Below are 16,247 nucleotides of genomic sequence, written 5' to 3' on the forward strand. Positions count from 1 at the left end.
GAGAAAATAAACGCTACCCCTTTGCATGGGCTGGTTTGTTGACTGAGTATAGATTTGAGTCATCTACTCATGCCTGCTATTTCAATTGCAGTTTCTCTGAGAAAAGGAATCATATTCTAGAAAATTTGGTTTGAGGGGCCCCTGGGTGGCTCAGTTGGCTAAGCATGCAACTGACTCTTGATCTCAGCTCAGGTTTTGATCTCACAGTTGTGAGTTCAAGCCCCACATTGGGCTCTGCACTGGGCATGAAATCTACTTAAAAAAAAAAAAAGAATATTTGGTTTGAATCATTTTTTGTTTGAAAGTTTGTGTCTGTCAGTGTGCTTAATTTAAAAATCTTCACTATATCCACACTTGCTTGAAAAATACGGGCCAAATTTGAATATCCTTCCTCTAAAGGGTTACTCTTTCAGATTATTTTCAAGAGTGGAATATATAAGGTGTGACCGTAGAGACTGGGAAGGTTGTCTCCTGATTTAGGAATGCTGTAGAATGCAGGAAATGAAAAGATGCCAGCTAGCTTAAGCTGTTGGATATCAGTCAGATTCTCTTCTCTTCATAATAGCTACTTCAAGAAATCACACAAGTCTATGGGTCCATTCTTACTGCCATTTTTCAAAAGGTTGTTAGTGGCTAATGTTCTTGTGTCTGTAAAATTATTTCTGATTCATCTTCACTCTCCTCTACACTTGGGCACATCAGCAAGGTAGTGCAACCTAGTCTGTGCCAAGGTCACTATTGAAACATCTAGTTGTTCCCTTTCAGCAGTAATAGAAAATGCACCTGAGGAATCAGCTGTAAAATTTAAATATGCTCGTCCAGGTTTTATCATGTACTTTTTAAAACCCACTCTCAGGCAGTGACTCTGTGTATCCCACTCTTTTTCCAAGGGGAAGGGGACTCAGGGGGTTGGGAGAGGGAGGTTTATGGGACACTAAGCTTCTGAGCTCTTTTACAAATAAAACCAATAGAGGCCGCGGAGGTTAATGATATCAATAAACTTGATTAAAATTGCTCAGTTGTGATTTCATGATTAAAACTACACTAAAGAAATCTTTTAATTTCAAAGGGAGGGTGAACCACTATTACAAGTTGTATAATTATGCCTCGAACAATAAAATTTAAACTATTTTTATTTTTCTAGCTTGTCAATCTGATTATTTTCTTTAAAAACAAACACTAATAACTAAAACATTGAGTGCTTTTTCTTCTTAATAAAGTTATAGGAGAGTACTATAGTGTTACTGCTTACAGTGTTATTTAATGTATTGTTACGCTTAGGTAAGATATTATAACATAAAGGCTGGCCATTTACTAAAAATAAGGCCACTTTATGCATTGAAAATGACATTTTCTGTGGTTGTATTTTAATTTAATTTCTTTTCTAATGTATATTTTCCTGGAATTTCTGTGATCAGCAGTATTTTGAAATACTTTAGCATTATATAATAATCAAGTCTAAGAAAACAGACTGAATGGAGATTGTGCATTGGCTGTTTTCAGGGTAACAAATATTAGATATTTAATACCTCCGCCTTAATACCTCCATATAAATGGCCTATAAATAACTCCATGATAATTGAGTTATTTATAAAGAAATTTTAGGTGATTTTGTCAAGAATCTCCTTATCTCCATATCTCCTTACGTTTCTCCAACTCCCAGTTAAAGATAAGTATCACCAAAAATGAAAACATAAAAACTTAGTGTCAACATTGAAGTTGTTTCCAATACCCTCATAATGATACAGCACTGCAAATCAGGAAATTCCTGTTTTATTTCAGGCCATAATTTGTTAGTCACGGCACTGGCACAAGATAGGAGCATTTCCCTAGAGTTCCAAAACGTACTTGTTTTTAAATCTAAGATGAACGTATGCCAACTTTTAGCCTTGAGGGCAACATCTTAAAAAAACATTAATAGGGGCGCCTGGGTGGCTCAGTCGGTTGAGCGTCCGACTTCAGCTCAGGTCACGATCTCACGGTTCGTGAGTTCGAGCCCCGCGTCAGGCTCTGGGCTGATGGCTCAGAGCCTGGAGCCTGCTTCCGATTCTGTGTCTCCCTCTCTCTCTGCCCCTCCCCCATTCATGCTTTGTCTCTCTCTGTCTCAAAAATAAATAAATATTAAAAAAAAAACAAAAAACAAAAAAAAACATTAATGAATTAGAATTCCTAAAGCAACACCATGATTAGCTTGTAAAGTTAAAGAAAAATTCATTCATAGTAGGATTATGTCATACAGGACAGTTTTATTCAGATGTGAAAATGCTCAGAATGTCTCTCTTTAAGCACCTTTTGTTATGTAGAAATTGGAAACAGTAGAGCAAATGAAGTTAATAAGAAATAGAACCCAGGTCTAAGACTGGTATGAACACATCAGTTATTTGATAGGTTTTAGGCCCATGACTATCCCTCCCTTCCTAAAAGTATTTATTGAACACCTACTATGTGCCAGGCACTATTCTTGGAACTTGGAACAAAGCCACAAGTAAGGCAGAGAAAGTTCCTCCCTAATGGAGCATGGTCAGCAGGTCAGTAATAACTTATCAGGTACTAATAGTTACCATGCAGAATATGTAATACCTCGTCAGTTGACAATAATTACTCTGGGAAAAATAAAGTGAATGGATAGTGAATGATTGAGTATGAGAAGTGTTTCAGAGAAAGTGCTTAGGGACATCTTGTTTCTGGAGTTGACATTTGATTGGGGACCTGAATAAACTGAAGGAGGGTAATGTACAGGGATCGTGAGACTTTTCCAGACAGAAGGAAACGAGGGGGGATCAAGGCAGGATCAAGCTGGGCCAGCAAGGACTATGGATCTGGAACTGAGTAAGGTGGAGAGGTAGGCCAGCAAAGATGTATGTGGCTCTATCAGCTTTGGTGGTAGATCACATTTTACTTCTAGCATGATGAGAAGCCACTGGGGACTTTTGAGAGGAATTTAATTTGTTAGAGATCTTTGGTTGCCTGTGGTAAAGGATGTACATGTATCTGTGAACATACCAAAAACCATTGAATCATACACTTTAAATTCATGACTTGTATGTGAATTATATCTCAATAAAATGTAAAAGTAAGAAAATCACAAATTGGTATGTGATGAGTAGACTGAAGGAAATTAAGAAGAAAAGCAGGAAGGGCAGTTGAAAAACAGTTTTGATAGTTGTAATGACTAGTTTTGTGTGTCAACTTGACTGGCCATGGAGTGTCCAGATAATTGGTTAGACAGTATTACATTATTCTTAGGCAGTTTGCATAAGATTGCAGATTTGCAAATGTCAGAGTGATCAGTGTCAGTCTTAGATATTGTTCCCTGATAACATGATGGAAAAGATGATTAAAGGGATGGTTTGTGATTATTTAACAAGAGAGTAACATTAGAAGCCAGCCTTGTCTACCACAAATGCTCTAAAGAAAAATATTACCGGGTTGGTACCATGGCGAGTTCCGGAGACCAGCAAGAGGTCATGAAATGGCTCATGATGGGTTTTGTTTGACTTAAACCATTTTTGCTTGTTTTTAAAATTGGAGCCAACATTTGCAGACCCTCAGGTTTCATTTAAAATCCTCATCTCCGGCTTCACAAGGAATGTGGCAATAACAGGCCTGCATGCCCCCAAAGCAACCATTGTGTGGGGGTGTCCTGTGGAAAAGATGGGAGTCTCTGCATTCCTTGTTGCCTGATCATTTCCCTGACATGATGCTCATTTTATTCATTTATGGTTTATTCAGTCATTTTACCACCCCTCCCCTTTTAGACATGTCTTAATTCCTGCCAACTGTCTGTTGTGGCCTTGTTTGTGGTCAAGATGGAGAAAAATAGACCAGATAATAATATTTGTAGGTGAAATCTTAAGTAGTTGAGTAAAAAAGCTCAATTTTAAGGAGCTAAATGTAAATCCATATAAACTTCGAGAGAAGTTTCTACAGTTTGCCTTAGGGCTTTGTACTTGTGCTATTTTCATTTTTTAAAAAAAGGATGGAATAAAAACATGGGGATTATACTTAGTCTTGTTTGTAGATGTTGGAACAATCAGACATAGTTAATGTACTGAATATCAAAATCTGCAATTTAACGTGATCTAGATGGCTGCAAGTCTCCAAAAGGATATTTATCAGGAATAGATTTGGTTTTTTTGGGGAAAAAAAAATCACAAGAAAGCAGTGGTTTTGTATTATCTGCAAACTTAATCATGCACTTTATGCCTTTATCCATGAAACCTCACTTGATAGAATCATATGATTTGCATTTCCGATTCTTTATATCCACCTTAGTTTATGCTAAATTTCACTAGCCTCCTGGTCCATTAAAGTCCACAGGTCATCTTCCTGTGAATTATCTTGTCCCTGTGAACTGGTTGCTGCCAGTGTACATCTCAGTTAGCCAACAGCATCATATAGATGCCACAAGGCAAAGTACCTGTGTCCTGTAACGAGAAGTAAGGTCCATTTATTGGCTACTTACTATATTCCTAGAAACTGCCAATCAATCACCTGTTTCCTCACTAAATCTTCAAAATCACTGTCATTTGCATTTTATAAGAGGACAATTATTAGTGACCCATCAAGTGATGACTTTGATAATTAACCACACCTGGAGTCCTGTTTTGAGTTACATATGCTTCATTTTGAGAAGGAAATTGTCTATAAGGAACAATGATGGTTGTCATAGAAAGAATGGCTCCCAATAATGTTCATGCTCTAATGCAGTGAACCTGCCAATGTCTTGTAAGAGGAGGTTAGCATCGGGTTCCGGGTAGAATTGAGGTTGCTAACCAGTTGACTTTGAGATGAAGAAAGGATCCCGGATTATCTAGGTGGGCCCAGGATAATCCCAAGAGTCCTATTAAGTAGAAGAGAGCAAGAATTAGTCAGATGGTGGTACAGTAGAGACTCAGGCTGGTGCTGCTGGTTTCAAACGTGGAGGAGAGGGCCTCTGGAAGATGGAAAAGGAAAAGAAATGGATTTTCTCCTAGAGCTTCCGAAAGAAATGCAGCCCTGCCAACACCTTGATTTTTACCACAATGAGACTGATTTTGGACTTCTGACCTCCAGAGCTATAGGGTAATAAACTGGTCTTGTTTTCAGCCACTGATGCGGTGATTTGTTATAGCATTAATGGGAAGTCAGTATAGTGGTTAAGAGCACAGACTCAGGAATTGAACTGTTTGCTTTGAATCCTCACTCCACCACTTACTGGATGACCTGGGGTAAGTCACATGCTTCTTAGCCTCAGTTTCCTCATGTGTAAAATGGGTACAATAAGACTTCCTAAGCTTTTTTAGTGTGAATTTGACATAGTTTGTGTAAAGGGCCTCAGAAAGGGCATACAATAAGAGTTCAGTGGATGTTAACTCAAGAAAATCAGCGATTCAGCGAAGGGCTGGTTGGGATGACATGAGAACTGAAAACTGTCACAGAGGGCCAAGGGGCACTGAGAAAACTGGGGATATTTGAAGAGAAGATGTGAGGTTGGGGGAATGTGTGGAGGGTAGGAGGCAGGAGAACTAAGTAGCTAAGGGGCTCTCGTGGGAGTTAGTTCATATTAAGTAGTCAGATTTAGGATCGGTGTTTTACAATTACAGCGAGGGAGTCTTTGGACTTTTTTTGACAGAGAAATGACTAAAAGAGAATCAGTCTCATAAAGCAAGGAGTCCCTGAGGCTGGAAAAGCAAATACAAGGGCTGATGATCCAGACACATCACCTGTAAAAGTGACTCTCGGAAGGGGGGTAGGAGCAGTTATACTGAAGGAGCACGAATTCCCAGCTAGCTCTTAAGTTTTACTGTGTCGTTTTCCTTCATTAAACGTGCTTTACTGCTTCCTAAAATGTGTTTTGGCATCATTATGAGGTGTTTCTTTAAGCAATTACGTATCTGTTTTACTTTGGAATGTAGAACATGGATAATTTGACGACAGAACGTTTTTCTTTTGTTCCCCATGTTGGTCTCAGAAGTTCTTAAGCCTCTATTTCAGCATTTTCTTTTCTTGCTTTCAAAAGAGTAAGTATGTTTGAGAACTCCTTCATTTTTGATGTAAATTTCATCTGAACACCATGGAAGACCGTACCTTAATGCACGGTGCAATGTGACAGCCTGTCACCGCTTCTGTGTAGTTCATTGTCACCCGGGGTTGATGAAGCATTTTAGTGACCACCCTTTTACCAGAGCACAGCCCTCTGCTTGCCCTTCCCCTACTTGCCAGTGCTTGGTTCTGCCTCTCGGTATGGTCTTTGCTCCTCCTCTGCCAAGCAGTGCTGGAGAAAACTACGCCAGCAGCTTGGTGGTTTATCATCTATAATCCCTTGGGCCCTCAGTGTCACTTGGCCATTCCTTTTAAGCATTCCTAGCTGGTTCTTATTCCCATCTCCACTCCACATGTGACGAAACCTTATTACTCTCCTCGTCCCCCAATCCTTTGCTATCTATCAGCACATGACTGAGGCTTTCTCTTGGCAGACAGATAAGAACCGAAGGAAAACGTACTGCTTACTTTCTTCAAATAAGTACCGAAGTTGGATCTGTAGGTTTACCTACATATTGTAATCATAACATGTAGGTATTAGTAACACAGCTTACATTTCTTCACTAAGTCATAAAATAGAGGATGAAGTCTCTAAAATAATAATAAAACTAGTGCCCCTGACGAAAATTGCAACCACACCACTTTCTTAGTGGAAACTATATAATTAAAATGCACACTTGGATATATTGTAGTCACTTTGCTGCTTGGGAATTGCTTTCGAATACTTGCGATTGATCACAATTAGTACATCACCAGAATGGAATGTGAGTACTTTTGGAGGTGACTTGTGCTCAGACTTTCCTTATTTTGTTACTTGCCAGAAAACTTATGTCTACAAAGACTCAAATCACCTGAGTGATTCTCTTAGCATGTGGGTTCTGATTGAGTGGATCCAGGGTGGAGCTAGAGTCTGCATATCTCACAGGCTCCCAAGTGATGGTGCGGGTGTGTGGACCCCGTGTTGAGTGGCAAGAGGCTAGGTCGGCTGTTGTCTAGTGTGTGCGTCAGCATCACCTGTGTGGTGACTGTGTGCTCCCTCTAGAGATTCTGACGTGGCTGGCTAGGGACTGTTATTCTAACGTAGAGATTTAGTTCAGTTTCTCTGCCTCAAACAGTGGACACAACCTCTTGATTGCTGGCATATACTTTCTAACTTTTGTCACTGTCAATGCCAGGCAAAGAGGGGCTTTGGTACCATATCATAAATGGAAAAGGAGTTGAGGTCACCAAGTCTCTTGGCCTTCTGATAAATTGATCCCAGGTTCATGTTCCCAGGTTCAGAGGAATTGGATAATGTGCTCTCTTTTTTAATAAAAAAAACAATCTTGCTCAAAGTAGGCCTAGAAACTGACTGGGAGTAACAGGGCACAGGTGAGCACACGAGGAGCACTTGGCTCATTGATGAGGGAACACTCTCAGGTGATGACATTCTAGCTAGGTTTTGTTTACGGGTGTTGACTATATGGCTCTTGTTGTCTGTACGGCTATAGCCCTGAGCACAGTCAGTTTTACTCTTTTTCAGAATTAGGATATTGATCTTATTCAGGGCTTCTGTAATAGATCTCTTTGTCTTTATGTAAAGAATCCATTTTTATTGATGACACTTTTGACCCTCTATACTTTTGTAGAAGTGGGTCTAACTGGTTTGACATTATGAATAGACATTCTCCATTTGTTGTGAATTAAGGTTTCCTGATACAAAGTATTCCCTCTATAAGTTGGAAGTCTTGAAAATATATCATTAAAGATATATTTCAAAGAAATGTATGAAAGATACGTTTTTTTAAGTTCCTCCAAGTGAAAATGAAAATGACTTTGGTCAGTGTTAAGAGCCTAGGGAGGTATAGTATAGACTTTAATGAGGATTGAGACTTTTGTGTAACAAAATGGTTGAAGCTCTAAGACAAAAATGTGGACCATAATGCCATTTATGTAATGCCATTCACATAAGTGAATCAACACTTTAAAGGACATTTACATTTTTAAGCACGTTAGAGAAGACACTCCTTCAAAAAATTTATGGAGGTGAAATTTACATAACAAATACAGCCATTTCAAGGTGGACAATTCAGTGGAATATGGTATATTCACGGTGTTGTGCAGTCACCAAACATTTCCATCCCTCCCCAGTGAAACCTCTTACCTATTAGGTCACTTCCTATTTCATACTGTCCCTTGCTAAACTCCTCTGTCAACAACCAATCTGCATTCTTTCTCTTAAGGATCTATCTATTCGGGATATTTCATATAAATGGAATATGTAAATGTGTGTGTTTAGCTTTTACTTAGCATAATGTTTTGGTGGTCCATCCATGCTGTAAAATGTATCAGTTCTTCATTTTTTTTAAATGGGTGACTAATATGCCTTTGTGTGAATATATCACAGTTTGTTTATCCATTGCTGTAAATGTACATTTTAGCTCTTTCTACCTTTTGACTATTGTGAATAGTGCTGTTATTAATGTGCATGTACATGTACTTGTTTGGGAAACTCTTTAATTCTTGAGGGTATATTCTTTCCTTCTTTTCTTTTTTTTAAATCTTTTAAACTTTTTTTTTTTTTTTTTTTTTTTTTTTTTAAGAGAGAATCCCAAGCAGGTTCCACGGTCAGCACGGAGTCTGACTTGGGCCTTGATCCCATGACCCTGGGATCATGATCTGAGCTGAAATCAAGACTCAGATGCTCAGTTGACCAAGCCAGAAAGCACCTTTTAGTGAAGAGGAGTGGGAGTGAATGGGGGCTTGGGACAAAGAGAAAAAAGTACTGAGAGAGCCCTTATATTGACTGATAGCAACTTGCTAAAATATATTCATTCAACTCTGGTCCCCTGATACTCTCCTCAATTACTCCCATCCCTGATAAGAAAGCAAAGTAATCTGCTGAAGTGACATGAGTCTGTGTTACTGGATAAGTGCTTTGAGAAGGAAAGTGGGGTGAAAGGCTCTGAAAGAGTTCATGTCGCCAAAGACCCATGTTACCTCTGCATCTAGTGTGAGAATATTCATTTTGGCCTCACGTTATCCTTCTTGTGACTCTTCAGGATGTATGATGGAGACAGAGAGGAGTTAAGATTCCATAGAAATGTATAATATATGATTGTGTTCAAGTACCTAGCCATCTTCTAACGTGGTCCCGATGATTCTCTCCCTTGTACCTATACATTGTACCTAATTAGGTGTTCTAGCCGAGACCTCCAGGTGGTGTGCTGAAGTGCTGCCTGGCATCCTCTTGCTGATCATAAGTAAAATGTGGGACAGCAGATAACATGATAAACAAGAGGGGCACGGGAATTGCTGGTTTTGAAAATTGTCAGCCTCTTTAGTCAGTAAAGGAGGCTAAAATTGAGAAATGGCTTTCAGGCCAACATCAAATTAAGTGCACACTAGCAGGAAGACAAGGTCTGAAGATGAAGCTGAGCGTGTAGCTGTAAAATCCTTGAAGATCTTGGAAAGATCCAAAGTAGTTCCTCGGAAGTCCATCCAAATGACAGGGCTTCTGAGAAGCATAAAGGTGATGTCCCTCTGTCATCTCAGTGGACTAAGAGGAGGGCTGCCGTTCCCCCTTGAAGGGATTTGTGGGTGAGGCTTTTATCTAATGAAATTAAGGGCCAATAGGATTCATAAAAGACAGTATTGAGGGAATTCTCTTTAGAAGCTGTAAACATAGACTGAAAAGGACAGAAGGTTACAAAATTAGTCCCCCAAACTTTTTTAGGCAGAAAGCAGACTGAGAAAGCTACATACCTGCAGACACAAACTACTTTTCAAGGAAGCAAATGATGATTTTAAGGGGGAATCAAGAATCCGGAGGATGAAGCAAAAACCATGACGAATTCACTGGCCTTGAAGACTAATGAAAGACCTACCAATCTATGCCTTGCAGGATTTCAGAGTTTCTGAGGTGTAGTGACTCCTGTGTGCCCTCATTTCTCCACATTTGAGCTGGAATATATCTAGAGGTTACCCTACACCACTGTGTTGGGTATGTGGGGACAAGTAACTTGTTGCTTTAGCTCACTGGTATTCATGTTGAGAGGAACTGTATTCGAGGGCTGTCCTTAAGGATATCCACCTGAGGAGCCTCATGTAAAGCCAGAATTGGTTTAGATGAAATTCTGAACTTGGAGCTCACCTTGTATAGGGGTGAACATTTCTAGGGCTTTGGGAAGGGATTAGTGTATTTTGCATATGGGAAGGACATGAACCATTAGGGCTCAAGAGTGAACTGTGGTAACTGGTCCCCAGTGATCCCGCCTCCTGCCATTTATGTTGTTGCGTAGTCCTCCCTGCATTGAATGGGGCTGACCTAGTCCATCAGCAGGATACTGAGGAAATATTGTGTGACTTGAAAAGATAGGCCACGAGACCCTGCAGCCTCTATCTTGCTTTCCTTTGGATCATTCACTCTGTCAGGCAGCCCGATGGAGATGTCCATTTGATCCAGAACTGAGGCTTCCTGCCGACAACCAGCCCCAACTTGCCACCTACAAGTGCACCTCTTTGGAAGCAGCTCCTTCAAGCCACAGGAAGGTCTTCAGGTGACTGCAGTCTGGCCTGATGTCTACAGCCTGCTCAGGGACCTCCATGCCAGAACAATCCAACTTGGGTCACTGCTGAGTTCCTGACCTTCAGAAACTGTATCAGTCTGTATTGTTTTAAGCTGCTAAGTTTTGGGATAACTAGCTATGTAGCGGTAGATAATCAGTACTGCGCCACTATAAACCTGGGAATATTGGTAAATTTTTGTGGAGTCCTCATCTTGCTTCAGGTGTTAGCAGGTACTGTTCCTGACTCCTTAATCTCTCTCTAATTTACCCTGTTATGATTGCCCTTATAACTGATTCAAGGCAAAGTGATGGAGAGGCTCTGGGGAAGAATGTGAAAATCTCGAGCCATCCCACCTTGTCTGTTTATAGTGTCTGCTTTTATTCCTACCTTAGAAGAACAACACTGAAAGGGGCTATTGCAGATCATCTGGGATCCTCATTTTGTTTTGTTTTTGTGAAGCCACTTTCCGTCCTCAACGTGTGGGAATTGCAGATGCTTAGTGCCGGCTTTTGCCATGAAGTCTTTTCTTCAAGTTGGGCTATGCAATACTCGTGTGAAGGGTTGAGCTGGGGAGGGCCGGGCTTCTCTCCGCTGGCACAGAGGTGTGTGCCCTTGGGAATGGGGTACAGATCCAGAAACTGCTCATTTCACAGAGGCGGAAAATGGGGCCAGAAAGGCTGATACATTAATAATGTTAGAAACGTTATTTCTAAAGTTAGTGGCAGAGCTACTGGGCTCTGTCCTGGCTAACAGTCCAATGAGATGTTTTCATGTTTGTCCTTTGTTTTTACTTTATCTTTGCTAGTTTCCAGGGAAAATGATTCCATTAATGAAGACTAAACGCTTCCCTTTTAATATGTTGAGTGGGGTGTGGCTTCTCGATGGTTCAACAGACATTAAAATTTCATTTGATAATTCTGTATCTTCCCTGAGGGAACTCTCTGCCTAGGTCCTTTGAAATCGCAAAAAATAAATTACCCGTGGGCGTGGGCTCAAGTCCAGTAAGCTGGATTTAGGTTACAATTGTGATCTTAATACAACCTGTTCCTGCTGCATAGGCCATGTGCAGCCTCGTTTGTAAAGTCAACTTGAGTGTCATTGAACTATTTAAGAGAAACTCTGCTTTTTCATGTAAAGGCTTTATTTAAAACTAGAATTTAATCATATTCTATTTTTCCCTTCATCTCTAATTAACTATAATCACTTTGATTTTAAGTGGTTTCTTTCTAAATAATTGGGTGGGTTTTGAGGCATATGTAGTTTTGTTCTTAGCAATCTGTATATATGTTTGTCAACTGGATGACTGCTATTATGTTTTTAGAAAACACATGAAAGACTATTTTGGCAGTCAGTGCAATCGGCTTACTTTCTGTACTTACTTTCTGTTTAACTGTGTCATAATGTTTTATAACATTTTAAACATTCAACCAAATTGAGTTTGTGGGAAGACTTCTTGTGTGTGTGTGTGTGTGTGTGTGTGTGTGTGTGTGTGTGTATGTCTTGGGAAGACTTCTAATGGTTTTTTTCTTCCTCTTTTGAAACGTACTTTTCTTCCTGTGGGATTTGGAGTACTGAAACACCAAACCATTCGTTCTTGTCTGCTTCTCTGAAGGCCAGTTTTAGAACCGTTAATTTGAATCATTGGGTAATGAGATTGTATGGGTTTTTTTAATTATGCGAGCTCAACAAAATGATCACTGTTGCTCCTTCCGGCATATTGCCAATATGTGACTTCCCCCTTTTGTTTTTTTTCCACCAAGTCAGATTTATCATCTTCCATTGAGCCGTTCAACTTTGGACTTATAAATTCTTTTGCTCTTTGACCTCTTACTTAAAGTGAGCATGGATTTTAGCTTTCAGCCAGGTAGTTCACGCTGCCTTTTACTGATAGTGCACTAGAATAACCCCCCTCCCGCCCCCCCACAAATATTTTGTTTTGAATGTCTCTTAGTCCCTAGTAGTTGGTGTGGCTTTTCTCTTGCTGTGCATTTGCTCACCTTTTCCCTAAATCCCCTCACTCTCCAGGAATCCATGCTGCTAAATTTAGCTTCTTCCTCCTTGCTTCTGTATCTTTCCTTCCCACTTTGCTAGGCCACCCTGCCTTTTCTTGTGGGGATTGGCTTCTCAGCATGGGAAAAGAGTAATTGTCTTTTTCCAAGTGGCAGGCTATCTTCTGGTTCCTCAGAGCCAGCTGTTAGGGAGGTGAGGTTTCAGGGAGGCTCTCTTCAACTACAGATGTGGTGTGAGAGCACTGGCGTGTGCACGTGGACAAATGTGTGTTGGCATGCTAGCAGGCTGTTTTCTTCCTTGAGAGTCCTAACCAAGAGAAGGTAGACTCCCCACGCGATCTTCCCAAGCTCAACCTCATAAAGGAGAAGAGGGAAACTCCAGCTAATTCTGCCCACCAAATGTGTATCTGTAGTAGTCCATGTTTGGGCAGCAGTTTACATGAATGGAAAGCACTGGTTTGTGAAAGGAGGATTTTGGTTTTTGAAATTAGCCAGGAGGGCAACCTAGATTTCCTTTTTTTTTTTTTTTTTTTTTTTTTTTGGTGGCAGTTCCTGAAGCAGGTGCAGGGCGTGTGTGAATAATGTACCACACCTCAACTATGCGATTTAGCCAATGAACGTTAGGCTTCTCCTGGGTCCTGTAGTATGGTTTCCCTGTCTGTCAAGAGCCAGCTCAGCAACCAAACCCAGATTCCAGGTGTGGTATTCCACGGTCGTTCTGTAATTTGTAATCATAGAAACAGAATGTTCCTCCTCTTATTTCTTCCCTGCCAACAGTTTCTGGGTGGGTGACTGTCAGTAGCTGGAGTTATTTTTAAAGAGGAGAGGTGAGGCTTGTCGTGCAAAGCTGGGAAGAGGGCGTTTGTTTGCAGAGCAGAGCTGACATCAAAGTGTAGATTACTGCTCAGTGGCTAGGCACTTGTCCTGTAACAGGTAATGTTTAACGTGCCGGTCACAAAGATCACAGAACAGCGTATGCCCAGGCATAAGCTAGCGCTACCGTGAATGCTCTGGAAGACTTAAAGGCTATACATGCCCATGTAATTAAAAAAAAAATGTATGCACTAGTCTTGCTGCCTCATTTTTTGCTGGCTGTAATTGGACTTTGAAGCTTAGAAGTTCTATCATAAAAACGTGTACCCTTTGTTTGAGAGAGAGATTGGCTAAGCAATCACTTTCCACTTCTTTTCACAGGATAATATAAACGTTTTTTTGAAAGCTTGTGAACAGATTGGATTGAAAGAAGCCCAGCTTTTCCATCCTGGGGATCTACAGGATTTATCAAACCGAGTCACTGTCAGGTAAGTTTCACTGGTTTGTTATATGTTTTTTAAGCTTAGGGCTTGTGGCTCAAGTGCAAAGAATTTCTGAGATTTTATGATGACTGAAAAATTGTTCCTCTGTCTTCCTCTGTTCTCATTCCAAAACAGATTATTTAAAATATAGCTGAGGCACTGTGAATCGAAGCTGTCTGTAATTGAGATCATGGCATGTTGTTATTTTAAATCTCTCTACTAACTGAAATGGTAGTTTATATTTTAATGCTTGTCCAACGTGGTAGTGTTTGGTTTCTAATGGGGAGAATGGCCATTACGCTTATAAAACAAACTCAGAGGTTATATTTATAGAGTAAACAGAATTATTTTCATATGGTCTTTATGTATTTGGAATTAAGACTTGCTAACAAAAATGAGACTGGGACAGTGGTTAAAGAGACTTTCTTTTGTAATCTGGAAGGCAGCAATGCCTGGCGGAATGCTAATGACCTTGTCAGTTGTGGAGGATTTCTAAAAATGAGCAGTTTTTCACTATTTTAATAGTGTGGATGAGAAAGTGAAAGTAGGGGTGAAAATGGGCACAGGTGTCTCCGTTGTGTTTTAGACGGAAAATGGTGTCATGTAGGAGTATATGGTTTCAGGAAATCTGGTTTTAAGCTCCTGAGATTTTTTTTCCTATAAATCTAATTTGCTTTCAGTGAATCGGAATAAACTTTTGTTACCAGATAGTGGTGACAGAAAAATGATTTAATTTTGTGATAGTGACTACCTCTTTATCACGACTCTTAAACCTAATTAACATTTTTTTTTCAAAAGGAGAGAATAAACACCTTATTCTAGCTGTAGGAGTAATAGAAATGGGAAAATTAGTTTCTACCGTTTTAGACAAAGATTTAGTTTATATGGTTGATTTCCCTGTTGTGATAGCTTTAAAAGTTATTTAAAATTGATGATAAACTCTTAAAAATGGCCAATATTTTTTCCTAAAGAAAAATAACTCTCTATGTAAGTTTCATAGTACACATGGTCTTTTAGCAGTAAAACCTAAAATCTCAGATAGAATTCATCTTTTCAAAGCCTAACAATACATATTTTTAAACAGTCCATTTTGAACTTACGTGCTTCTACTTCTGTTGAATTAGCATTTCTAAACTACACAACCTTGATAAGTGCATAGCAGGGAGGGGTCTGTCTGCATTTCTGATTAATTGGAAGATAGTTTGTTCCTAAGTTTCATCACCAAAATGCATGTTGACTTCTGCAGTATTGCGAGGACATGCTTGATATCCATGAAAAATTACTGCATGGATGAATTTGTTTTATTTTTACTAATCAGCAATCTCTCCAGACACCCATCTGATGGGCGAAGAAAGTTTTCACTTACAAAGTGTTTTATTCTTAATGAACAGCAACAACTTAAGGAAAAAACACACCCCCCCCACCTTACCCCAGTCATACCATTTTGAAACCCTGTAGTAGATGTTTGAGTAGGCTACCGATTAGGCAAAACATGTTTGTTGGCTTCTAATTCCAAGAATGCTCTGAGCAAAACTTGCCTGGAGCCTGTTTTATGAGATGTTGGGTCTACGGTGTTCAGGAAAAAAGTCAGTACCTGGGCACAGCCTTGAGTGAAATTAAATCCCTGACGAACTGAAACTGGGAGGTCACGTAGTTACAGCTGTAGTAGGAAGTATGCAGAACAACTTGTCTCAGTGGAGACCGCAAGTCCATAAAGGCGTGCCCAGGTAGTACTAGTGAGAATGCCTGAGAGCCTCAACTCTGCTCAGGAACATTTCCCCTGAGAATTCTGTCTTGTTGGCCCAAAGAACACAGGGCTTGACCCTGGGTCTGCTGCAGTGGAAGCATGGGAGCCTCCCGGTTATGAGACTTGAGGAAGCTGGCAAGTGGCTTATTTAAAAATGTTGGCCACAGTTCTTCTGCCCCGAGATTGCATTTTTATAAAAGGAAGCAGGTATATAGGAAAGCAAATTATTGGCTAGTAAATATCCATGCATTTCATAGGTTTTAGTCTTTGTTCTTACATAACGTGGAGATTTCTGTAGGTCATATCTTGTCCTTTCGTTATTGTAGATTGAAGGACTTAGTGTTGGTTAGACCAGTGGTTTTCACCTGGGGGCAGTTTTGTCCCTCCAAGGGATATTTGGCAAGGTTTAGGGATAGTTTTGTCAATATAACTGGGCTGGGAGTGCTACTGGCATCTAGTGGGTCAAGAATGCTGCTGAAAACACTTTCATGAACAGGATGGTCCTCATAACAAAGAATTTTCCAACCCGAAATATCAGTAGTGCTGAGGTTGAGAAACCCTGACCTAGACGTAAAATTCCTTACTTATTTCAATGGTGCCAGCAAGACAATCATGTGGAAATGA

At 40.0% G+C, this 16,247-nt stretch overlaps 1 protein-coding gene across 11 annotated transcripts in view; it reads left to right on the forward strand.

The window, feature by feature from the left end:
• The window catches only part of LMO7 (LIM domain 7), a 194,470-nt gene that overhangs the window by 88,492 nt on the left and 89,731 nt on the right, over nt 1-16,247 (forward strand). For 10 of the 11 annotated variants that reach the window (XM_049647070.1, XM_049647069.1, XM_049647073.1 and 7 more), the window contains exon 4: nt 13,776-13,882. In XM_049647070.1, the coding sequence (XP_049503027.1) occupies nt 13,776-13,882 (107 nt within the window). Of the gene's footprint in view, nt 1-13,194; nt 13,279-13,775; nt 13,883-16,247 lie in introns of those variants that run through there. The other variant, XM_049647080.1, reaches the window with a different exon arrangement.

Source organism: Panthera uncia, assembly GCF_023721935.1.
Source record: "Panthera uncia isolate 11264 chromosome A1 unlocalized genomic scaffold, Puncia_PCG_1.0 HiC_scaffold_16, whole genome shotgun sequence".
NCBI lineage: Eukaryota > Metazoa > Chordata > Mammalia > Carnivora > Felidae > Panthera > Panthera uncia.